This window comes from Hyalella azteca, unplaced genomic scaffold, assembly GCF_000764305.2.
Source record: "Hyalella azteca isolate HAZT.00-mixed unplaced genomic scaffold, Hazt_2.0.2 contig8896, whole genome shotgun sequence".
Lineage (NCBI taxonomy): Eukaryota > Metazoa > Arthropoda > Malacostraca > Amphipoda > Hyalellidae > Hyalella > Hyalella azteca.
The window spans coordinates 16537-43730 of record NW_025938979.1 but is presented as its reverse complement, the minus strand read 5'-3'; the positions used below and the strand labels follow the sequence as shown (position 1 = coordinate 43730).

The window sequence follows — 27194 nt, the reverse complement described above, 5'->3', positions numbered from 1 at the left end:
AAATGATCCTCGCACTTCCCAATAACGCGATACAACAGACCTTTGTTGTCGATGAAGAAAAGGTTAAGATTTTGTTAACGAAAAATTGTCGAGAATTTCAGTATAATGGAGCCACTTTCCTAAGAATGTCGGCAGTATCTGGCTGTTTTTCCATCAACACTCGAAACTTCGGCTGGTTGCGAAATAAGACCAGCAGTTGCTATTTTAGAATCCCTTTACCGCAACGCTGTTTTCCGTCAAGTGGAAATATCTTTTGTCATTTACGACGACAGGAAGGAAAACAGCGGCCGCAAAGGATGAAAATTGATCGGCGGTCCTTGAACAAACATGAAGTTTTACTGGAGCTGCTGCCGCTCACGCGACTGCTCTCAAGCGACGCTTCTAATAATATGTGTGAACAGTTTCATGATGCTCTTGAGCGTGCAATTGGCTCACTTGGTATTCGCAGTGAACAGGATATGCATTTTGCTGACAATGAATTAAAGCTTGTTTTGCATAAGCAGTTCGTAATCTACTTCCTTGCTATGAAAAATGTCACGGCGACTCCGTATAACACGGAACTAATGACAGAGGATGCATCGTCTAAAAGTAAAGATAACGTTGCCGTCGATCTCACTGCCAGGAACAAGTTGGACGTGAGAAATGCGAAATTTTTACCCCTATCTTTTCCTATTGAGAGATTCTCAATTAACTTGCCTCAACCTGATGAAAACGGAAAAATTCATTCTGCATCTCTAAATAAAAGTTATGCGGTTCAAACAACACCAGCCGACAATTTGAAAGCCACTGCAACACAGGTTCAAAAAATTTCGTTTGAAAACCTTGAGCACTCAAATTCCTCTTTCCACGTCTCTCACTCGAGCCATACAACTCCTGTAACTCTCCAAAGAAAATTCCAAATTCCGTCACTATTTCATTCACCGCGCTTACGAACATCTCAGCCAGCATTTTCCCCGGTGCAACCAGCTTTGTTGAGCACATTTCGCCCTATGTCATTTCCTCAGCCTCAACCACCTGGGATGAGCGCACACACCTCCTTGTCATTCAGACAAACACCATCAGCTCTACAACAAACATCACCGTTAACTCTGGCAGTCTGGCCCGTATCGACATTATCGACTGATCCATATTCACGGCCTGCAGCTGGACGACAAACCCAGCATTTCTCCCCTTTGTCAAGGCGGAAGAGAAGCGACTTCGAGGCCATTGTCGCCACTGCCGCCACCGGACGACCTAGCATCGCCTATCCTGTCTCTCGCCACCCTTCCTTCTTATCAGGTGAGCTTTTCTTCGAAACTTCACACTATAATTATATCTTTGTTGGTGTTATGTTCGTTTCATATTTGTGGTAATGAGTATGATTGCGTATGCAGTGTTCATCAGCGTGACATCGTGAACTAATTTTATCGCAAATAAAATTTAATTATTATTCTATTAAATTATAAATCTTTAATCAACGTCTCACGTTGTCGTCACAAACACGATCCAACGGTTGACACTGGAAGATCTAAGTTTATTCATTCTTCTATCCTTCGCTCTTCGAGTTTCATAATCTTCTTGAAAATGTAAGTTGGGCACATGGTTGAACTAGTATAAGGTTGACCCATGAGAAGCTCATTTTCGCGGATGGAGCTTGTTTTTCGCCTATGACGTCACTGATCTCAATGACGTCACGGGCATTAACCAATCACCGAAATGCGTTCAAACCTGTCAACCAATTCGTCATGGGAATGACGGGTTTGTTTACGTTTCTCGATCTACGTGACGTAGCTAGAAAGCTGAACTGAAACTCGGAACTTCTCGTGGGTCTACCTTATATAGTTCAACCATTAGTTGGGCACTCAAAGCTTTAATTTTTATTCATTCCTGATTCTTATGATTTTTCTATACTTCTTCCACCTTGGAGTTTCTTAATCCTCTCAAAAATAAAAGTTGTGGACTACGAGATGTAGATAAACTTTCTGCATTCTCCTGCTCCGCTAAAGTGTGTGGGACGTCATGACCATAAAGAGGTCTGCCTTTGTCCATCACGAGCGGGCGGTCAATTTCATTAATCGAGCGGCTCCAGGAGAGAGTCTCGTTCAGGGCGGCTCGGTGTTCTTTTTCAGTCACTGCACGGGCGAGGTAATATCAACCGTCTCTCCTCTCTTCTTTTTTCACTGATTAACGTACGTCAACAATAGCTTGATAAAAAACCTAATTATAATACTTTTATAGCTGAGCGTATCGCTTTACAGTTTACCGAACATCGGTGTTTCTGTTTTCTGTTAAAAAAGAAATGGTAATTTAGAAAAAAAATTTTACTCCAGAATGAGCCCCCTGCAGCTCTGCCGTACCTGACATTGATTTGATCGTTGTCCGTGTCCCGACTAAATGTTACTTAAACAACAAATATTTGGAGTTGGGGTTCTAAATTAGCATTTTAAATGTTATTGTGTACTTTAAATTATTTCTATTGGCGTTTCACATGTATATTGAATTTTTCCTGCAATGAGGTGTTATTTCTTTGTACAGTAAAATGAAGCCCCACGTTGAAAGGAAGGCTCGGCCAGCCGTGGGTAAGGCGTTGACCTCGTGACCAGGGCTGGTGACCTCGCATGGTCCCAAATTACACTTCTTTAGCCTCACTCCCGAGATCTTATTATTGCAGTCGGGTCATTTAGTCCTTTCTTCATTACTTTTAGAGACTCTTAATTTGATCCCTCGCGATTTCGGTGGCGATTGACCCAAAGCAAAATCGATACCAGCGCCATTGTATTGATATCACTTTGCTCATGGGACCTGAACTTCTACTGTAATTTTTACAAGATTTTTCTGTATGTATTATGTAATTTTCTGTATCTCCAGTGAAAGTTTTCCTATTTGGTTCATTTGTAATCAATATATCATTTATTTTAAGGAATATTTTTCGGTAATTCTCATTTAAAATTTCCTTTGATTTTCTTTATCGCATATTTATAGAATTCGCATAGAGGACGAATATCGGTAATATGGTTCGATTACAACTTCGTTTAATATTATATTATTTAAAAACCTAATTTAAATGTAATAATTTGTATCATGGAATTTTTTCAACGTCATATTTGTCAGTTCTGAATCAGAGTTATGGGACGCGCACTATCGTCGTATCTGTAGCCATTATATTTGAATTAACATCTACCCACCTTTGATAAACAAATCTCAATATAGATATTCATATATTGCTTAAACGCTCGATATTTTGTGTTCTTGATAGACTTTACCTAAAGACTTGCAGTAAATTTTACCCCAGGTTGGTCGTGTTCTGAACTAAAAAGATTAGGGTAACATGGGGCAGCGAGCCCACTGCGGGTCATGGGCCCATAGCGGGTTTCTCGCTAAGTATGGCAGATATTGATCCGTGTTCTCTACCGCCGGTCGACAGTTTCACTGGAATGAAGTGTACGGATTTACGTATTGCTAAGGGTTTGCGTCTGTTTTAGCCCAGATAAAATTTTTTGCTGCTAAATAAAACTGTTTTCGATTACTGTAGATGAAGCTTTTGAAATTACTGTGAATTATATTTTGAAAATAATATTTATAGGGATAATTTTGAGATCAAGTTTAGACTATCAGCTTTTAAAATAAAATGTTGACACGATATAAATTGAAATGATACCTAGTGGGGCAACGGGCCCACGCGTGTTACGGGGCAAAGCGCCCATGGTGAAGTCTTGTGTTATACATCATTAGATTTGTCTCAATGACCTTTTCAAAATTATTACTATCTTTTGAATTACAAATTACACTTCATATTGCTTTATTTTTTATTTGCCGCCTCAAGGCAGCAGGTTTAGTTTCTAGTTATGCGTATTTATGACCCCTTATCGAGTTATTGACTCTTGCCTTGCCAAAAGTTGATTTCAGTCAACACCAATGAACCAAAAATTGATGAGTTTTTATGGTGTTGGCTGAAATCACGATTATAGGTACGAATTCTCTGCACATAATATCGGGATTATGGACGAAACTGGAAAGAAGTTTTGTTTGGTCAACTAAATATATTTTTTCTAGTGGATACATTTTTTCATGTCAAGGACGAATTTTTCAAGTCAAGGATATATTTTTCAAGTCAAGGATAGATATTTTTATTTCAATGAAATATTTTTCTTCGCGTCATTTTTTGAGTTGTTAATAAATGAATGAATGTCATATTTTTTATTACATTTTCCTTTTTTTAACTGTAATGTGTTGTTTTATCATTTTTAAACGAAAAATATGCAATTGTGGGAAAGGGACCAAGGGTGGGCGCCTTGCCCCAGGCCCATTGGCCCATTGCCCCAGGGGTGGGGCAATGGGCCCATTTTGACACTTTTTACAAAATAGTGTTTCATTAAAAATTAAATAACTCTATAAGCGTCTAATTCACATCATACATTCCTCATTAGTTGTACCTTTAAACAAAACAAAGAACCACCTCGTATCAATTAAAACTTCCTCAAAAATTTAGTTTACAAAAGTGGGGTGCTGCCCATGTTGCCCTACTTTTCATCTCCCTCGGATTTTACTAACCTAGTTTTAGTTTTTCAGGACCTGCAGGAGTCCAATTTTGCATGGCCTCTCATCTGTTCCTTTGTTCTCTGCCCTACTGTCAATAAATGTAATTTATTTTGTAAGGCCATAAATGAAAGCGCTGAAAATATCGCCATCCTTCATTGTTCATTCGCTGAAAATATCGCTACGTTTTGACACTCACAAACAGGCAAATATATAGGGCTGCTTTGGGTTCCCAGTGCCGAGGAAACGCTTAACGTTAGACTTTTTGGTGTAATGAACCTGCATTGGTTTTTAATTACTGAGCAACTGTGCTGTACGCACTACTACATATATAAATAATTTGCTGAGTAGCTAAATACTGAATATTATGTGTGCCCACCGAGCAATGACTTGTTGAATCCTGGTCCTCATTTCTATCGTTGTAAACTCTGAACTTAAATGACAGTCTGGAAGTACAAATAAATAATAAATTTTCAAGTCACAAATACTATTTTTTCATCATGCGACATCGAAAATACTTTTGCGATATTTGTCTTAATAAATAATAATACCTGCAGTTTTTCTGAGTGTAACTGCGTCTTGCGCTCCATGAGTGGCCGGGTAGGAGTAGGTTTCACTGCGTCTCTAGCTCAATGAGTGGCCGAGTAGGAGTAGGTTTCACTGCGTCTTGAGCTCAATGAGTGGCCGAGTAGGAGTAGGTTTCACTGCGTCTTGAGCTCAATGAGTGGCCGAGTAGGAGTAGGTTTCACTGCGTCTTGAGCTGCATGAGTGGCCGAGTAGGAGTAGGTTTCACTGCGTCTTGAGCTCCATGAGTGGCCGAGTAGGAGTAGGTTTCACTGCGTCTTGAGCTTCATGAGTGGCCGAGTAGGAGTAGGTTTCACTGCGTCTTGAGCTGCATGAGTGGCCGAGTAGGAGTAGGTTTCACTGCGTCTTGAGCTCCATGAGTGGCCGAGTAGGAGTAGGTTTCACTGCGTCTTGAGCTGCATGAGTGGCCGAGTAGGAGTAGGTGTAACTGCATCTTGAGCTCAATTAACGAGTGGTCGGGTAGGAGAAGACTCGTTGTCCCAAGGAAATTCTAGCACGCGATGGATCAGGTAGCGTTAAACTTATTGCTTTATTGACTCGTCGTATTGATTCATGGAAGCTCTATGACGCTATCACGTATAATTAATTACCTTCAGTGGTAAAGCTGCACGCTGAAAACATCGGGTGTACAACATTTATATCCTGTCGTCAACATTCGAAAATTAGATGATTTCTGCCCTAATTCTGCTAAAATTATCTTATTAGGCATCAGTATGGATAACTTAATGCATGAATTGATATTTAATTAGTGAATTAATAGTATTTTGGATGGGAGAATGAAATGATCGTATTTCCCATCTCAATCACTCTGGCGTCCACTTCGCAACGTTAAACGAAAGTGAAATTACCTATAATGCTGCTAAAATTCTTGACGTTACGTCTTCTAAAAATCGAAAAGGCAAAATCGGTATCTCAAATACCCATTCTGAAAGTTAAGTCAAGAAGTTAGCGAGGAACTGATTACGTATGCTATGCAGCATTCGAATCATGCTGCTGCATGCGTTGCAGCTGAAAATTGGCAGAAAATAAATTTAAATTGCATACCTTATTATTATTATTGTACACAACTAGAATGCTGTATTTCAGGACCAATAATTGATTTTAGCTGTAGAGTATCTTGACCGACAAGCCTGCGAGATTTTTCATTAATTTTCTATCGACATTTATTTATCTTGTAGGACATTTTTGTCCCATCTGAAAACAAAAGCTGCCTTTAACAGTCTTGGCAAGAATCCATTGCATCTCGTCGCAACGCTCGTAACGTCTCACGACACAACAGCGGACTGAATGACTGGCCCTGACGGGGAATATAACTGTTCTGCGAACGCCTCGGATGCTAGCGAGACAAGCAATCCTTTACATCCCACAGCACTCGTAACAGCTCACGACACAACAGGGCCTGATTGCCAGTCTGTGTTGAGACGAAGCCTTCTTTGTGCTTCTGCAGGCATAACCAGCAGGAGTGCGAGCCTGGGGCCCGTTTATCATGTTTGTATGGCCCTCTGCGAACTATACATTATACCCGGGCAGGTTGTCTCGGTCTGGACCTTGCGCGCAACAACAATCATCCTGAACAGTTGAAAGATATTATGCATATTCCAACTACAATATTTCTAGTCCAAGCTGAAAGAAAGTATAAGTGTTTAACAGCCTTCTCAGCAGTCACTTATGTTCCTAAGATCTTCAACGAATTCTTTCGTTCGCATGACTGATAAATCGTAATTTCTATATCATCAACCTTCGAATGATGTTGTATCATTTATTTAACATGTTTTCATCCTCATCAATGTTTAATTATATATTATTTTTTTGTGTGTTTCATGAACGAGTTGTACTTTTCATATTCTAACTATTTGTGACCTATCGTCGTCTGTGTCTGACTGCGCAGTCAAGTGCCTGCATGGTCTCACGGCTCGTCATGGCTGGCCATTCTAATTGTCGTATCATTAATTTACTTCCTCTCCATGCTCACGACCCAATTCAAAGCTTTTGAAATGCTTTGGCGATTTTTTTCGTGCAGTGAAGTAATTTTTCCTACCGTATTGCTGAACAAAACATTACCATCTCCCTACTCTTCCACTTTTATCCGCGAAGTCAAGACTGCCAGCAAGCTGTCCGAAGTAACTTTGCGAAGTGTGCGTAATTGCTAAGCAATTTTAGAACCGTTTTGAAAATTACCTACACTATAAAAATTAGATTTTATTTCTAATTCCGTTATTCCATGCGGACCATGCCATTGTTTTCTGAATGTTAGGGTCACTGGTCGCTACGCGTAGTTTTCAAAGTAGAACATGCACCTGACAGCAGATCACGTACGTGATGCCATACAATGAAGACCTGATCACTCTCGGCTGCTCACTTCTCGCCTCCAGCAGCTAATAGCGCAGCACATCACTTCTGATCATGGTTCCGCTTCCTTTCATGCGATTGTTCGCATAGCTTTTCTTCTTGCTCTGAGTGTATTTTACACCACGGAGACGCGCAGCGCCTCTCGTAGGCTAGCTTACCTTGCCTTGCGGTTGGTTTAGTACGATATGTAGTGTGGCCCTCGTTCTTTGCACTGATGGTCATATAAGACGAAACGTGGCGCTAGTGTGGAAGATACTTTCAAGAGACTTAAGTCATTTCAGTCAATAGTGTTCATTATACTTTATTTTACTCAATAATTAGTGCATTAAATTTTGTCCTTGGAACAGAGTTCTATTATTTTTTATTCAGTTCAGAAATGATCTAGTTATATAAATTGCTTTTAAAACTCAGTTGGGTTGTGTTTTATTTATTACCGATTGCGAAAAAATTCTATTGGTATAGCATGATATCATTTTATCATTAGTCAGTGCACTGGCAATAGCAATTGTGTGCTGGATGTCTTTGATGAAAGTCATAAATGTCCTCGAGGGTTTTATTTCAGGTCGTAAAAGACTCATTGATGCACTATGCAAATCTCGGTTATTTGATATCGCCACGAACACAAGCAGTCCTTCGCTGCTCCTTTCAGAAGTAACTGCACATGATACCCGCAATGAAGTTTGCAATTAAATCCTCTTCTGTTCCATAAACTCGCGATGTCTTGACCACAGGACGCTCTAGCATATTCTGCATGACTTCGATTAAACCAGATTCTTGGTCGTGGATGTTGATATGTTTTTGCATGCATTTTTCGTTATTTCGTCGCCTTTGTGCTAAACATTGAAATTTTCAAACGACTGTCGTGCTTTTGTATGTAGAGTATGATTAGGGTTTAATTACCTCGTCTGAAGACCAGCTTCGCATTATAATTAGTTGGCTGATGTGTGTGTGCAGGCTACGGTCAGAGAGCTTGGGAAAGAGATGATTTATTAGACTTCTAGTGGAGTACATTATTATGCCATTACAGAACTTTTCGGATTTGTAGTGAGCTGAAATAAGTCCTCACGGAATTTCTCGGATCTGCATAGGAGTGAAATAAGTCTTTCCAGAGCTCTTTGGCCTTTTAATGAAGTGTACAATAAGTGCCTCACAGAACTCTTCTGACGTAGACACCATTTTTTTTTGTTTCTTCTGTGACAGCGCTATTTTTGCGTTAATTGTTAATGGTTTGTGACAAAAGTTTCTGAGGTGTGCATGAAGATAATTAGTATTAGATTACTGAATTAGCTTGTTTAAACTAGAGTGATTAATGTCCAGAGAATTCATTGATTTAAACTTTCAGGGTCGAACAATTCTTCAGATGACATTGGTTGTTAGAAAGATAGGTTTAATGAAGTAATTTTAACTTTTTAATGACGTTTCGAATACAACAACGTTCATTTTAGTGTTATAAGAAACGTCCTTAATAAATTTAAATTACTTCCTTAAACCTATATACCTTTCTATCAACCTAGGTCATTTGAAGAATTGTTCGACCCTAAAAATTTGAATCGATAAATTATCTTCTCATTAATCGCTCGTGTTTAAACATGAAAATAATTCTCTACTATTCAAAAACTATGAAACAATCTTAAACTTCTTTCAACGAAATTTTATTTCTCTTTTGTCTGCTTCAGGAATAATTTTTCAACGACGCGGCCTTTATCCCAATTCCAGTGTTGCTTTAATGCCTGAATTTTAGAATATAGCAAACTATAATGCCTCTCATGCTTAACATGTTTGTTTTTAACACTTGTATCAACACATGACTGCTGCGTCCTAATAATTTATCAATGGAGTGAGGCTCCATTATAACTGTCTCGTTATATAAGCGGTTAGATGTGATTGCCCAACAATTCTTAAGCTCCTATTTTGTCGTCTCGTCTCGGTATCGTTCCGGATTTCCTCAGAAAGTTGGAAAATATCTCGATTTTTGTCGCTGATTGGGATTAAGCTCAGTACTTTGGATTGCTGAGGATCTAATTTAGTTTCTACACCATTCTAAATATCGTGTAAGTTTCCGTTTCCCTTCATGAACTTGTATGCATTGCTCATGGAAAAGGAATAATATCTTGTACTATAATCTGGCAGTCTCAATTTGTTATGCTCGCTTGCCTATTAAATTTCTCGTTAAAATTAATCACGCGAGTCACGGACTGTTTGATCAGCCGTCTTTGATTGCTTGATGGCGCAATTAAGTGGGATGATTGCTTGCAGCTCGCATTTTAAGCTTCGTTAAGCTAACATTTACACGGAGGTTCAAAATACACGAATGCAATGAATGTGCTAGATTTTGTTCAATAATACAATGACGTGCGGCAACGGTTGCAAATATATGCGACGTTACCATTTTTGGGCATTAGCATTTTGTGAAGGAGAAAATTTCTTACTTAAAATCGTTCATGATCCCTTGAAAGCCAAAGACATTTCCGCATTCCTAACACACCAAGTCTTTGAACCTCCTGCGGGCAATTAGAAGAAGGTTGGGATTTAAAAGGTTGCGCAGGCTGTGGAAAAGTGTCTTTAAGCAGACTTACTTAAAAGCTATACTATGAATTGTAGACAGCTGGCCTACGTAAAGAACTAAAAAGTATTTGTGAAGTTAGGCATTTCTGGTCTACAACACGTAGCCTATGAGATTTTCATGAGAATAACAAAATTAGAGAGTATTACAGCAATATGATTCGAAAGACATAACTTTTTACCAGAGACATTGATATTTTACCAGACACACAGTAACTCTGGTCAATTCGAGGTCAACTAAAGGATCATGAAAATTGTGCTCAACGTCCGTGAGTATCGGCAAGGATATTTTAGTGGAACCACGACGCATGGGACCTTATCTGCTGTTGTCTTGTCTGTGCTACGGAAAGGATATACTGAATGACTGGCCGATCCGATGTGGCATGCACAGCATGAACGATTGCCTGCTCTGATATTGATTGTTATTCCCCATAATAAGTGAAGCGTAATTGTACAATGTTGAGATCATACAGGTACCTTTTTTAGTAAATTTTCCGCTTGGAGCGTATGTGTCGTACGCAAGTTAGATATAATCGATTTTAATTTACATGTTTGATTTATTTCGATGCTGGCTCTCGACTTGCCTGGCTGAAGGGAATATTTGATATGTGTTTTAATTAAGAGTCTCGTTCTGAATATTTACACTCGTTTTAAGTTTTTAATGTGCTAATGTTCGAAATAAAGTATTTTAGTTCTTTTATTTACGCTATGTGCAATACCGAATTATAAGCAAATACTTTTACCATTGTATGTTTATTTTGCAGAAACCGATTTCAAAAAGAAGTTCGAGGAAACTCACGTTTTCAAACCATTCGTGAACGAATAAACCATACAGTAATAATTTGCCTAATAATTCCTGTCGTCTACATTTTGTGATATTTCATGGTTGTTTTCAGAACGCATAGATTATGCGAAACGAGGTCAATAGGAGTGTAACGAAGACTCAATTAGAATGAACGCGCAAGACAAGAAGCGTTTAGTGTGATCCTGATATCAGGATCACACTGATCATGCAGTCCGTGTGTTAGGAGTAGAATCCTGTGTCTCGGAATATTTTTTTCGAGATGAAACAAGGCAAAAAAGCGAGACGAGAAATTTCTCGGAATTCCCTGGAAAAAGTCCCGGAATCAAGTTAATATCGGGCCAATGATTGCGTCGCAGATATCAAAAATTGTATCCCGGGTGTTAAATAACTTGGAGGAAAAAATATCAAACAAGACGTAACGTAACATACGAAACATTCTAGTGATGTAGTGCAAAATAAAACAAGGCATTCAGAAAACGAATAGTATGGATTAAAATAAAAAACCTTGATTAGTAATGGGCAGTTGGGCAGCTTTGGTGACGGCTGACTGACAACACAATTTGGCAGTTACATTGATGGACAGACTTGACAATAAATGGTAGGTAGAACAATATAACTGAGAAGTCCTGTTTAATACTAAATCATATTCGATTCGCTTTAAATTATCGCTCCTAACGCGGGCCGTACGCGTTTTAAACTTCGTAATGGGATCCGTGCTGGTACTTGACACCGTCCATGAGGTGACTGAAACGGTGAGCATTTGTGGCAACCACTAGTGAAGGCCACAATTCTGAATGTCAGGAGTTTCATCGATCACAGTAAGCATACATGAAGCCAATATTGGCTTAAAACATTGTCCAACGTCAGGCTGCTGGTGTATGTCTTTAGGTGTCGTAGAAAGACTGGTTAGGTGAAAATTCTTGTCTGTCATTATCATTCCGCAAGCCATCCGCATTAGCTGAAACAATTTATTCCTGAAGATCATCAATCAATCAATAAGCAGTAAATTAGCAAATTACTATAAACGATTCTCAGTAATTGATAGCAATGCAAATTGATAAAGGTTATAGTTAGAAACTCGTCTTGCCATAACTTTCTGTTGAATGCTTAACTCTTTGTTTTAATGCGGATTCATTAAGGGTCATCAGTGCTATTCATACGCATGGAAACCGTGGCCGGTCTTATGATCAGCTGCTGTCCAATCGCTAATAGCTCCCAAAGCAGCCAGTGCTGACAGCTACACGACACCACAGGCTGGACTGCTAGTCGAGCTAGTGGTCGACGCAAGAAAACTAACCATAGAAAGTGGATGCAACAAAGGGCCCTCCGTGTAAATGCCATTTATAAGTCATCCGCTTTGGCCCTTGCGTTTAAAGTACTTGCAAATTTTTAGCGCTGAAAAATGTATCATTTAAATTTCAAATCGGACATTGGCATGTCTCGTTATGTCCCGTTCAGCAGATGTGATTTCCGGAAATTTGTAAGTTCCTATTTTGTTCGGGATATCACGTCTCGTCTCGGTACCGTTCCGGATTTCATCAGAAAGTTGAAAAATTAATCGCTGATCGGGATTAGGCTCATAGGACTGTCTCGTCTCGAATAAAAAAAGAATCAAACATTGAAATATAGTTTGGAGCACGTAGTAGGATTTATTCGTTATGTTATGTGAATGTTCACACTTATTTACCTAATATATCCAAATGTAATGTATTCATAATATTGTATAAAATATAATATTGTGTATTAGCACTCGTTAACAATTAAACCAGAGTTTTCTGAATTAGTGTTATACGTGCGAATATAATTTATGCATGCGTCGCATTACTCTACAAGTACCATCAGGGTTGTTATTTTTTCACAATTAGCGATATGGCCGCATTCATACCACTGCCAAAACGGTGCTCATTCGGTACTCGCAGGCAGTCGAGAAGCTGCACCAACCCTAACAAAATTTAGAGTCGCCCCAGCTTCTGGTAACCCAAAGCGAAGTTGCCGCGCCTGTAGACTTTCACTGGGAATGTGGCGGCTCATCAACGCAGCGCCCTAATAACGGCGCCGAAGTGGATTTTCCGGCTATAAAGCGGCGCTGCGGCGGCGCAACTACACTGAACATTGGTTTGTGCCCTCATAAGTCATGTCGGAGCAAATCTTTGCTACGATATGCTCCAGCACCACTTTGGTAATCGTTTCTTACTTTTAATAGCCGCCTATTCAGGTTTTCGAAACCTTGTCTGCTTAAATGAGTTTTGTTTGACTCTGGAAGACAAAAAAATCACAATTTTTACAAGACCCAAGGTATATAGTCTACAAATAACCCTCATTGATGTTCTAAGAAAACACGCATGCAACAAGATTACTGTCTTGCAGCCTCGCGCCGTTTGAGAAGCGTTCCTGTGAGTATTACACCTAAGAACTGAAAATGTTTTGCCCCCAGTATCAAAGTGCTTTATAAGAGCAATTAAAGCGTGCACGTTATCTGTATTATTAGCGCAGCCTGTGAATGCTCTCACTGAATTAACAATCGCTTTATATAAATCTCGCAGTAATGGTATTAGTAAATTATTGGCCGGTTCTTGGACGCTTAATTGAAGCTGAGCAACCGCCGTTAGTTAATGCAATTGCCTCATTTATTTATGTATTGAACACATTCGATACGATGCCAGGAAATTGAATGGATAATTGATCTTCTGAGCCGGAATGTCTGGTTAAAGAGGCAGAATTATTCACTTCGATCGGTTACATTGGGATTTGTATCGTTGAAATAATATTTGGTTAATTTAAAAGAGCTTATTTGTTGATGAAAGTTTCACTAATTATTATTTAATTCGCTTGCGCATAAACAAATTACAATTTTATGATGAATTAAGTCAATTCTAAATAATCAACAACCTCAACATATCTTTATTACGAACGTCTACGCTTGACGTTCCAAGGTTCCACGAAAGTAGAAACAGCGGTTCCAGCGTTTATTATAGCCGTTGACCTTGCTGATTTTTAACATCGCAGAACATTTACAGCCCGTTGCGTATCTCGAACACCCAACTCAATGTTCCAACTCAGCTGTGCTTAACCGCCCATCCTAATAGCCGATTATGACCAAAAACTCGCGTATTTCTCGTTTGCCCAAATTTTATTTCCAGCATTTTTTCCGATCACCTGAAGCTTTACCTTTGTTTATTTCATGAATTTCAGAAAGGTTTCCTGTTGCGAAGGCTTCAGTTGTTTGCTGGAAGAGATTTCATATCGCCACGTGGCTGTCATCAGCAACGTGTGGCCGAGTCCTTGTATTAATCCAATTATGGACGCCCACGCCTGATCCTGTCACTCACAGTTCGTTACCTGGTGATTGTCAATCAGGAATTATGGCGGACTTGGATGTCTCTTAATTTCACGGAGCTTTTTCACAATCAATCAAGTGTCACAATGACATTCCAGTCATCCCGCTTATGCGCACTATCAACTGCATTCCCGAATTATTCATGTAATTATACAGCAGTGATAAAATACTTCTTCAATATTACATGTGTACTTCTTCAATAATTATGTCTATACTTCTTGTCCTGCTTCAATTTTACTTACTATACTTTTTGTACTTCTTCAATATTACTTACTATATTTCTTGTACATCTTCAATATTACTTACTATACTTCTTGAACTGCTTCAACATTTCTTACTATATTTCTTGCGCTGCTTCAATATTACATCTTTTACTGACCGTTATAATATATATCAAAATTTCAATTTCCACGGGCATAAGTTCTCACATTTTTATGCATGATTTTTAGTATTTAAATCTGAAGTGAATCAACTTATATTTATAATTAAACTTCATTCGTCTAGGGGAAATGGGCCAAGAACCTTATCGTGGTTATTGCTCAATTGCCCAAAATGCTAAATTTTTATTCATTAAATTGTTATTATTACTGTATTGTTATTTTCAAAAGTTTCGAGCATGTTTCTTGTCCTACAATTGCACAGACGACGATTTTTTTCGAGCTCGTATCCATAACGCATTTTTTCTCCCCTCACTTTTCGACGAGTGAACGATCTGAAGTTTCCGTTCTTACTTCCGCTCTATGCAGCGCGCGAGGAAGATTTACTTGCCGGCATTTTGGCGAGTCGTTCCCATTCGTCTCTCTCCGCGTAAGGGCTGATGCAAATATCTCGCTGGTGGTTCTGCACTATTTATTTGATATTTTTGGGTACTTCATCTATGACGAATGTCCACGCGTTATATAAGGGTTGCTCGGCGGTGCGTGCGTTTGCTCAATTCTTCGAAGATGCTTAAACTAATTATCACTGGAAATCGTTAAAAAAATTATTTGAAGAAATTTTTTGACCTGAGTTTGCTGCTTGCATTGTATTGATGGATGAAACTTGAATCCGGCTAAAGCAAAACTGTAAACATGTAATGTAAGAGTAAATATAATTATTATTGAAAATGTAAGTCGGTTTAGCAAGAGTCGCCGAGGAGTTGCGATATGCAAAGAGTTGTACATTAAAAAAAAAACAAATGAAAGTTAACGTAACGTAATTTCTATGAACGTAATTTAGATACACAATTTACATTCTTCGTTCGATCCAGTGGTCTGAAAACGCTACTCAACTAAATCACTCAACACTTTCGACATCAAATTGTTAGTTAATTTGCTGCAGAGTTCGACATGACGAAATAAATTGCTATATTTGAACAGAGAACACTCGTTTTCTCAATTCTTGTCGACTTCCTTTTGCAATTCATCAAATAGATCCAGATCTCAGCCAGTGACTGATGTTGGTTTGTAGTAGGCTTGTTCACGTCGCCGGTCATATACTACCTCAGTTACCCATGACTCAGTTACACAACAAATACGGCATAATCGCCGACCGAATGTCGGCCTGCTGTTGACCACCAATTCGGCATTCGTGATCTTGGATCTGAAATCCTGCTTGGAGTATTAAATTTGCTGAATCATGAAACATACATTTAAGCATTGTGCTTAGTTTACTGAATTTGATAGGTCTAAACACAGGGTCTTTAGTTTCAGTTTCATACTTTTGTCTCCATGAGAAATCGGTTGAAAGTTTTTTCATTCAAACGCTCTCGAGTTTACGCTATTCTAAAACCATATGGAATCACAACCACACCGCGAAAGTTACACACCCACTTCTTGGTCTCGTTTTTTGGAGCAGAAACTCCTAAATTATCCTCAATTTTTGGTTGATCGCCCATCCAATTGCGGCTCAGATAACCAGCGAGTCTCCTTACTTGAAAATCGCCTACAACTTGCGAACTCGAGCGCCACTGTCACTGCCTCGGCCCGATGTTATCTTTATGGCTGATCTTTTCAGGGCAAGCCCCACAAATAGACTCGTGATGGTCGTCAAACAGAATCTAGATAAAGTTTATCTTTCATCGAGAACTAGAAAGAACTAGCTTTTAAAGCAGTGCAAAAATTCCGAAGAAATTTCAATCTGATTATAAAGTATAGGGAGAACATTATAAAAGATTGAAGGGACACCCAGAGTGGCGGTTAATCAAAGATTAAAATGGAAGCCTGTATAGAATTATGATCAAAATAGTCCCCTTCTATTGGCATCTAATCTTCACAAATTCTAAGACTCCCCTCAGCCTGGAGAAGAGTTCCGAGGGAGCTGCTCGTTCGTTAGAGGGGGAACAATTCTTGAGCTTGGCGAAGAAACCGTGTCGCGGAGCGCGCGCTGCTAATGGACGAACTAACAACGCTATTGTGGTGACACAATGGCGTCCATATTTATTGTCGCTTTCACACAGGAACTCCATTGCAGGTTTTCTCGCTAAACCAAGTCTCCATGGTGAATTTTTCCGCCAAAGCCAGTCTCTGTTGCAGGTTTTTCCGCTAAACGGAGCATTGAATGCAATAGTCCTCCTCCCCTCACGACATTCACGCTGAAGTTAGTGTGACGAGCGAGCTTCTTTATCAAGATAAATTGTCATAGGAAAAACCCGACATAAATGGAAATGTTTGGTCACAACCGAATCGCCACGTAAATATTCTCGATATCAACACTCTCACTTGTGTCAGAAATTGTCAACGCAATTTTTTCTGATTATTTTCTGCCTCAATGGAGATTAGGTTTTTAGACAAAATTTAGTCTTGAAACTGATTATCATTCATTTTCCCAATAACATTCCTGAACCTCGCGTATTGATTAGAGACCATGTTATCTGACAGTGATGTCAGCCTCATAAATCCACCAGCCTGTCAGGATGCGTTTTCATCAAACTCCCATAAATCTCGGATGGTAAGCATTTTTCTCAATAAATGTTCTCCCTATAGTTTGCAACTATCCATATTCAATCTTCATACTGGAATATGAACAGATCGCTCAAGGTCGGCATGTCGTGCAAAGCCTGCTGATGATATGCCAATAGGTTACCGTGTGCTCTCACAATCAATGCCGATTTGATGTAAAAAAAAAAGCGTGCAGCGTTTGTAACTGGTGGAATTTACTTAATTAATCCGTTAACCTGCCCAGAGAGCAGGAGAACAAAATACAACGACGAAAACAATAGACTGATTCAGTAAAATTTTGATAAATGACTAATCACGAACACAAAGCTAATTGAAACGCATAGGAATAGACGGAACAATAGGTACACGGTTTAAATGGCTTAGCAGCTGAACGTAACTTACGTTGGTTTTCGAGGGGTGTTAAACGAAACAAAATTGCGAGAGACTACGGACACGATGATAGTTCATCTGTCTAAGGTGGCTACGAGGTGAACGAATTCCAATAATACGACAGGCCTAGACGCCGCTAAACCGCCGAGTCAATGGTTCTCGGCACACTCACTAATGTGTGTATTAATAAAGATATATACAACAACTACGCCCATGCATGGTCTCCATGCGCGGGACTGGGCCCTAATATTAAAATGAAACTGGGCCCGATCAAAACTGAAATCAACGACGAACGCATTGAAGGTGAGAACGCATCAAAGTAGTGTTGGATAATTATCTGGCATAGTGTTATGACTTCATAGAACAATCATCAGGTTCTGAAGCCTCGTAATTGTAGTTAATAATGGGTAGTTTTGCGAATAATAATTTGGGTCATGAAGCCAAAATCATGTATTATTTTCGTATAAAGTAAGGCAATCCAAGTTTTGTTTTACCGTGTTAGTTATCAAGATAAGATAAATCAACAGTTGCTTTAATCGAATAGCGACTTTGAAGCTAAGGGAGTCGATGGAACTAGGATTAAATTCTGTAAATTCTCTAAAATCACAGCAAATCATGGATAATTTAGAGAAATTTTGTACGAGTATTCTAGATTGTCCAATGCCCTCACAGAATCCCACTTAATATCGAGAGTGACATCAAATGATTGGATTCATCTCAGCAACAACCAACGTAAAGAGTTCTATACAACTTAGACGAAGATCGTCGAATATCGTACGGTCGTGTGCATACCTTAAGTGTCGTGTAGAAGCGTCGTAATAGCCCGTGTTGTTCAACAGTGCCGAAACTGCGAAAGCTGTTAGGCTTGTGACAACTCGAAACTTCATAACACCTGCACTCGCTTCACCGATGCTCCAGAGCCCATCAAGTAGAATGGGAATGTTGAAATGCTCCCATTCACAACCCTAAAATGAGAGCTCGTGCTAGCAGACAAGAAAAGATACCTGAATACCCGACACCAAAATATCTTTCAGCACGAATATAAGTTAATATTACTCTGCAGGCATAAGAATTCGAGCTTCTTACCACAAATGCTGGTATAGATTGTGAGTTTAGATATCCAGTAAATGGTAATGGAATTTATATTTTATACCATTTTAATCATTATTAATAGGACTGAAATTGACCCATTCTTGAAACCTTGACGAAAATGTTCAACGACAATATTCCAGTATAATTTGAAGCAACCAAATGCTACTACCGAACTCATCATCCGCACGAGAGAAAACGCATGATAATCTTACATGAAAATTTCATATAAGGCCGGAGAGACAATGTCAACATGTAAAACTTGATCAAGATTTTAAAATTTGTCCAGAAGTTCAAGTTTTTTTTTAGATTTATGTATGCAAGTATTGCAGTTCACACCAGAGACCAAACCTTCACCAATTTTAATTACAGCAGCAGAGCAAATCCCATTTTACTCGCTGATATATCCAGTTGAGTGCAGTCAAAATGACATACTGCTTGAAAGAGAGTTGAGTCAGCTTTTGAAGCTTGTCCACTAAAATTTCGTGATAAATCGACTCGATAAAATTCCTCATCTTCAAGTCTCCTAACTCGTCAACAGTGTCCTGAATTTCAACAGTTCGAGAAAGCAAGGCGGATCGGCATAAAAAAAAATAAAATCAAATACTTCGACTCCAAGACTGGGAATTCAACAGAAATAGCAACAAATGAGTCTGTAAGAATCAAATGAGGTACCAAAAAAGTTACCCAAAAATTTCCTTTGTGGATGTAAGATCACAGGAAAAAAGATTGATTCTATTATCACACAGAAGAGCACTCACGCTGGCGGTTTCATATGTTTCATGTTTTTCATTATGAGCCTCCGTGCCACGTTGTGTACTAGTCAGATCAATCTTTTCTGCAGCCATGATCAATGTTTCTTGCATTTTACTGGACGATATTATCATAAATACTCATGCCGCTTTTTACAACATGATGCATTCGCTGTGTCTAATTTTCCTCGTCTCAATAACCTGTCTAGGTTCCTTATAGATACTTGTCTCACAAATCAGAATGATGCCCACGCGATGTCAATTGTTCCTACTTCCAATTATTGACTATGATCCCATATAATACTCATTTCAAACACTATAGAATAATGCATGTGCGATGTCAATATTGTTCGAGCGGCTGAGGAGATCTTGTGATCTCGAAGCTTGTGTAGAAGACCGTGTGTCTCCGTAACAGCCAAATAATATTCTGCTATTCGAAAATCCTACGCACAATGAGCGTCATGTAACACATGCCTAAAATATAACCAAGATCACACCTATAATATACCCAGAAATAGCCAGATATTGTGGGAATGGATGTCTTGTAACAAAGCTCACGACGTTATTGCTGGGTAGGCGGTGAGCTGGGCCAGCTCGCGTTATTCACGACGGGTTATTTTCATTCAAATGATCTGGCTCACGAAGGCATCAGGAGCTGCACGCAAGGCCCGACAACAACTTGACTATTCATGAATCGTTCATATATTCAGCGTGAGATACACTCGACGCTGAAGTATGGCCAGGAATAACCATATATCTAGGAGACACATCCTCGAAAATCTTTAGTGGGTTTATATGTTAAACTATTGGGTTAAAAATGTCGGAATAAAACTTTTTTACACGAGTGATGAATTTTGAACAGAGAAATAATGGAATATACTTATTACAAATAAAAAATTGTAAAAAAAACTTTTCATATTTATTCGAAATGCTCTGAATTATCGACGCTCAAAAAGTTAACCAGCTTCCTAGCTTCGCATGTCATGCTCTATGTGCATTAAATTGAGATCTTCTGTAGAAGCAACATAGTTTTCGCTTACCTCTTATTTTAAGAATTTTTATTCCAGCAATTAAATGAGCTAAATGATCACATGAGAACTGTTTCAAATTTCCTCTTCGTATGAATTAACCGAAATGTCACGTTGAAATTGAAGTGAATTCATGTTCAGATTTGGAATTTACGGTTAAAATCAATTGTAAATTTTCACATATTTTTCAGTGATGTTTCATTTCTGACCATATAGAACTATTACTATTAAAAAAATTGAGTTACTTTTCTTTGTTCTGCTGACTTTCAACACTTTTTTATGGTTAAATTATCATTATTTTTTTCCAGTTTGTAGAGAGATTGTTGTGTCTACCCTCACTAGCAACGTATAACAGAATGACTAAGATGAAGCGAGCTCATCCAGAGACTGAATGGATGCTCCCGTTCATCCATACACAATTTTCTGTTCTGGGGACTTATTGCCTCTTGATTTTATTGCACATAAAGCCTTTGTTTGTTCAGAGACTCGCTGCAGTTGCAAAACATCTCCATTTTATGTTGCTCGTAAAACAAATATATTTATTGTGAGCGTGCCCTGCTAAACTTCCTCGCCCGGCCGCCTCACTCGTGTTACCCGTAATTCTCGCCATGAATTCGAGTCGACAAAACGACGGAGAAGAAACATCCTAAATTTTACTTATTAACTTCATGGACCTGCTGTGAGAGTGACTGCTATTCGAATTTTCTTTATTGTTTNTCGCATTAATTTATAACTCATACGTTGTTGTCACATTAATTTATAACTCATATGTTTTTGTCGCAGTAATTTATAACTCATACGTTCTTGTCACATTAAGTTATAACTCATACGTTGTTGTCACATTAATTTATAACTCATACGTTGTTGTCACATTAATTATTTATAACTCATAAGTTGTTGTCGCACTAATTTATACCTCATACGTTGTTGTTGCATTAATTTATAACTCACACGTTGTTGTCGCATTAATTTATAACTCACACGTTGCTGTCGCATCAATTTATAACTCACACGTTGCTGTCGCATCAATTTATAACTCACACGTTGTTGTCGCATTAATTTATAACTCACACGTTGTTGTCGCACTCATTTACAACTCACACGTTGTTGTCGCACTCATTTACAACTCATACATTGTTATTGCACTCATTTACAGCTCACACGTTGTTGTCGCACTAATTTACAACTCACACGTTGTTGTCGCACTAATTTACAACTCATACGTTGTTGTCGCACTAATTTACAACTCACACGTTACTGTTGTAAGCGCGACGGCTATACCTGCCGCTCTTACTTCAGCGCCAGTCAGACAACCAAACTTTAACCGTGCAGGAAAGTGAACGTGGAGAATTTCTGACACTTTATTGGTAACGAAGGCAATAGTGGCTACGGGAAAACGTGGTAAAGGGAACAGTGAAAACTCAAACTGAACCCAAAATAAACTCGGAATGAAGTCAAAAAAACACAAAATAAACCCAAAAACCCAGCGGATGGCTGGTACTGAACCTATTGCTCGTGGTTAACCAATAAGATTCTGCAAACAAAGAATAACAAATTTAAGATGTAGCAATAACGGTTAATCCTAGTTATTCCTAACAAAATTACTATTAATAAATATCAAAACTCGAATTTATGTATCACAATATAACTATTCACAATCATCACGCACTAATTTACATGTCACAATAAATGAGGTCACAGAATTAAGGTTCACCAGCAGTGAAGTGCAAAGTTCTTCACGACTAATAGAATGAAAGTGACGCGCTTCGGATAATCAGGATGAACAGACTTTTTCTCTAAATGAAAATTCTAGTAAAGATCGAAAGACAAAAACATTAATGAAAAAATGAGTACAAATTCAAGACCAAAAATATAAGAAATAACTGTTTCAATGATCGCCAAAAAATGACAAGGAAAATCGCGGTACAAAAATTAGAGACGCATGAGGCGCGGCTACATTGTCGCACTAATTTACAACTCACACGTTATTGTCGCACTAATTTACAACTCACACGTCATTGTCACACTAATTTATAACTCATACGTTGTTGTCGCACTAATTTACAACTCACACGTTGTTGTCGCACTAATTTACAACTCTATTTACAACTCATACGTTGTTGTCGCACTCATTTACAACTCATACGTTGTTGTCGCAGTGGTGGAGACGATGGTGCAGGTTTGCGCGGCCGTAGGCCTGCTCGCCTGCTGTCTCCTCATACTCGGCCTCTGCCTTGTGAGTTACTTTCTATGGGAGTCTATAATTAACATCCACTTATTTTGCATGTAATTTATTAAGCTTATTATGCAAATTTCATCCTCAAGATATATTTATTGGCCCTTAATTAAATCAACATCACGGCCCGAGACTCTCAAATTGCGCCGCCGCTGATGAGATGAACGTCTTGAGCGTAGCTGCTCTACCTCACCGTGCCTTGGCTACTATGATAATCTGATCCTGACTAATAATACGATATATACCATCGTCATCTATGGGTAGTTTCATTAGAAAAATGATTTGAGACTACAATTCTTTGATATTTTATGTTTCATATTACAACGAGATTTCTGCCTCCATCATCGATTCTTTTCAAGCATTTTGCTCACAACTGAGCTCCATCTATTACGTTAACTATACAGTACCCGTTTCCCGTTGTCAATAAGATCTTCATTATTAACCTATCAAAATCGATACAATAAATGATCTTATCAGAATTTATTATGCATGCAACTTGGCAACGTTAGCTTGCCACTTGGTACGTGACACTTGCAAGTACACGGAGTAATTCTAAATTTTTTAACATTTATATGCAAATGTGTGCTTTAGAAGTTATGTTAGATACCCAATGACATCACAATGAGGTTGTAATACTGCCTCTCGGCTGTTGCAGGATCAGAAGTACTTTTTGCTGCCCTGGATCATCGATACGTCGGTGTTTATCGTCGTTGACTTCGTCTACGTCATGGGCTCCATAATCAACGCACACGTCAATCTGGAGTACGATCCAGAGGTGAGACAAAATATTGATCATCTACAGTAAAAACAACAAGCTCGCTATTATGAAGAGGAAATCGCAACATAAAAAGTAAAATGATAACCAGTTCTGGATTAACATCATGCATGCTACGAAAGTGCACAAAAAGCTTCCTGTTGCTAATTTTAGCCCATTACCAATTTGACTATTATACGGTAAGAATTTTTGGAGTCGCAGCTTTTTTTTGAATTCTCGTAGAACGAAAAATTCAAAATTTTTGACTCGCGTGATTGCGAATGACGAACTCTCATCCTTATTTGCGTTACGCGAATCGGGTTGTAATTTTACTAGTTTATAATATGCGTTTAGTTGTAGAATTTTATAGCAGACCTTCTTTGCAGAATCGTAAACTGCTGCTCACACACCGTACCAAATGCTTCATTTTGTTATAGACATTTTTTTTACAGGGCGAGGCGAATCACGCTTTGCTGACGTGGCGGTCAAGCTGACGTGTCAAGAATGAATATATAAGCCATATAATCACGAGCCAAAAGCTCGTCATTCCTCAGCCACCCTAACTCAGTTGTGATTCTGGACTTAGCACAAATTTCCGAAATAATGTTTTTGTGTGTAGGATTTACTTTGCATAATTGGCTAAAAAAATAATCGCAAAATCATTTGCTTTTCTGCAGACTCACTCGGACATCGAATTCTCTATGCTCCACACTGTGGTCTTCTTCAGTCTTGCTCTCAATGTGAGTTCACAGTCAAGCTTCAATACCAAATTCAACTCGCCTCCTCTAATTTGCTCATATTCCTAGCATTAACAACTTTAACTTTCCTGCTGACAAGTTAAGTGCACTATGTTCACTAGAATTCATTCCTCGATATTTATTTGTAATACTCATGGTTTAATTTCAGTGCTGTATTGATAATATGTATAGTTTGCAGCCTATAATATTATTAGTGTTTAGAACTACAAGCATCTCCTCCATCTGCATGAAACTCTCACAGAAAAATGTAAATTAGCTGCATTAGTTAGGGAATTACATTTGAAATTATCTCGCTAGAATTTATCTCCCAGATTACCTTCGCAGGCCTTGCACTGCTGTGCTTGCACGCTTTTTGCGCACTGAATTTCTTGAGTTTTTTGGCGAGTGAACTCTACATGTGTTTAATGGCTTGAGCACACATGTTATCTATTAGCAGAACTTTTCTACTTCTACTTATATCTCCTTGTGACAATTCTGGGTTTATATTATTGCTATTTTAATTTAAACATTTTTCATTTACTATGAGAACTGATTTTTAAATAAATTATCCAGATAATCCACAATAGCAAATTAAAGTAGTCGTCGAAAAAATATATAATTGATATTTTTCCTGTGAAAGTGATGGATTTTAACTTACATTATGCACGGCTCTGCGTAGATTAATCTACATATAAACCACGTAGATACGCATAATTTATATTGTTTTCCTTATTCATTTATATATATATTCATATGTAATATATTTATGTATAATATTTTTTTTTATTTATGCAGGTTTGATTGAAAATCAGAGCATGCTTTTTATTAGCAATTTTCTTATTTTTTCAATAAGTCGAACCAAATTTATTGCTGGTGCTGGGAGATAAAAAGCTGGTTACCAAATGACATTTTACTGTCACACTACGTTTTGAATATTCAATATTCATTCTCTAGTAGCTGAAGAGTTCTACAACACTTGGATTCTGGAAATTACATAAATTACGTACAAAAGGTATCTTGTTTAAACGCGGGTGATTAATGGCCAGAGAATTTATTGATTTAATTTTTCAGGATACAAAATAGTATACTGATGAGCGGTTGTACAGGTTTTAAGAGCGTTGAATACTCGATGTATGAGGGCGTTGTGCGCCCCAATACATCGAGTGTCCAAAACCTGCTCGTTTCCTGAAAACTGAACTCCGGACCTGCAAGCAAATTCTTGTAAACAACAGCTATATGCACAAAACTATCGACACCAAAATTTCAAATTTTCGATCTCGGCAAAACCGTATAGATGAATCAACATCAAAAGACTGCGTCACCAAAATTTAATATCAAAATCAAATGAACTTACTTTAATATCAAAATAGGACAGATGAAAGAGTCCTCAATTCGATTGTGCACAATAACATCAGCTGCACAACAGTACCTGACCAAAATAATTAAAGTTCCTGATTCGCTATAAAAACAAGAAAATGAGGAAAAATAACCCGTGTAAAAATCCCGGACCACGGAATAAAACCAATGTTATTTACAAATTATCCTGCACGAAAGAAGGTTGTGGATTTCTCCAGCATGTAAATTACATCGGTGTGACCAGCACGACCCTGAGCCGCAGACTCACATGCCACCTACAAACTGGAGGACCAATGAACCATATACGGGTGGCTCTTAACGAAACTATCGTGCTGGCACGACAAACCGCTTCCTTTGTCGAAACATTTCCAGTTTTTTCACGCCATGATGGCAAGTCTCCAATATCCACAATCGTTAGAAGGCACGTATTTCCCTTACAATAATCTGGCCTTTGCGACTAGCGTATTTGCTTTGGCAAACTTCGTACTGAGTTGTTCGTTCGTAATTTAAGCTGACGAGAAATGTCTGTTCCTGACATCGTCTGTCCCTAAAATGTGGCTTTTGATGTCACTGCGGCGTCATCGGATGCAAAACGAAAAATGGTTCCGATCAAGTGCCAGTCTCGCGCAAAAGTTATCATTGCGAGCAGGAGTTTGAAGTGCTCCATGATAAGGTGGAGTGGATGAACTGACGACGACGGATTCAATGCAAGAATTCTCAGTGACTCGGGTATTGAAATGATGAAAATAACGGTGGGGATTTCAAATGTATCTTAGTTGAATCTCAGATTTGATTTGATTTAGCGGTAACTACAATTTCTGGACGCTCAGGAATATTTTTTATCCCGGTAGTGCAGGTGATCTCATATGAATAGTTACATAATTCGGTTTGGGATTGCTGAAATATTCTACTATGTGGATTATTTTTATATTGGGCAGGGTGGCCTAGTGGTTAAAGTTCAGAGTACCAAGATTGGCGCAGAGAGGCGCGGGTTCGATCCCAGCTCTGTGCGCCAGTTTCTGGTCAGAATCGGCAAGGAGGCCGGGCGGTTAAGCACAGCAGAATTGTAGCAGTGAGTTGCGAGTTCGAGACCGCAAAATGCTACGAATGTTCTGCGATGCTCAGAATCGGCGACAGGCCTACGGCCTAATAAACGCTGAAACCGCTATTATTATTATCTAGATTATAAACGCAGACCTCGAACTGCATCACGTTTAGTGTCGCGCGCAGACGAGTGTCTCACTTTTGGCATCTTAGCACGGCATTGCAATGAAAAATAAGAATGCTAAACGTCGTTCAGTTTTCCCTCGAGGAAGAGGAAATTACTCGCCCTCTCGGGACTAGGGTGGCAATTTTCTGTCCAGGCTAATGACGCAATTTATAACAGGAACAGCTTCGCTTTTTCTTTTGCCAGACGCGTTGTCTCTGCGCGTCTATTACATTGTGCTTTTTTAATACTGGCGTAATTCAATTTTAAAGGCAATGCTTGGCTGATTTAACAATTTTTTTGAACGAACGGTACTTGAGGTTCGTCTCAAAACATTTCGCATAATTTTTTTGTTTATCGAACCATTGTTTTACTTAGTGAGAAAGATCTGATGTCTAAATTTGAAACCAAAGAAGTTTATTTCTATCTTCATAGTTTTGGCTTGGTCCGTAATTTATAAAACGTGAAATATGGTAGTATGCCATTTGTTTTACTTAGTCAGAACTTCGAGGAGGATGTGTTATTCTCAAAGGGTGTGAAGCAAGCAGTTGTTTTCCTCATTGTAGGCCATCAC

At 38.6% G+C, this 27194-nt stretch overlaps 1 protein-coding gene across 1 annotated transcript in view; it reads left to right on the top strand.

Annotated features, from left to right (window-relative positions):
* The first annotated feature begins 590 nt into the window (after nt 1-590).
* LOC125178327 overlaps nt 591-27194 on the top strand; it is a 40057-nt gene continuing 13453 nt past the window's right edge. Inside the window, exons 1-4 of the mRNA XM_047881823.1 lie at nt 591-1278; nt 22490-22566; nt 23222-23341; nt 23998-24060. Coding sequence (XP_047737779.1) covers nt 990-1278; nt 22490-22566; nt 23222-23341; nt 23998-24060 — 549 coding nt within the window. The 5' untranslated portion in view covers nt 591-989. The remainder of the gene's footprint in view (nt 1279-22489; nt 22567-23221; nt 23342-23997; nt 24061-27194) is intronic.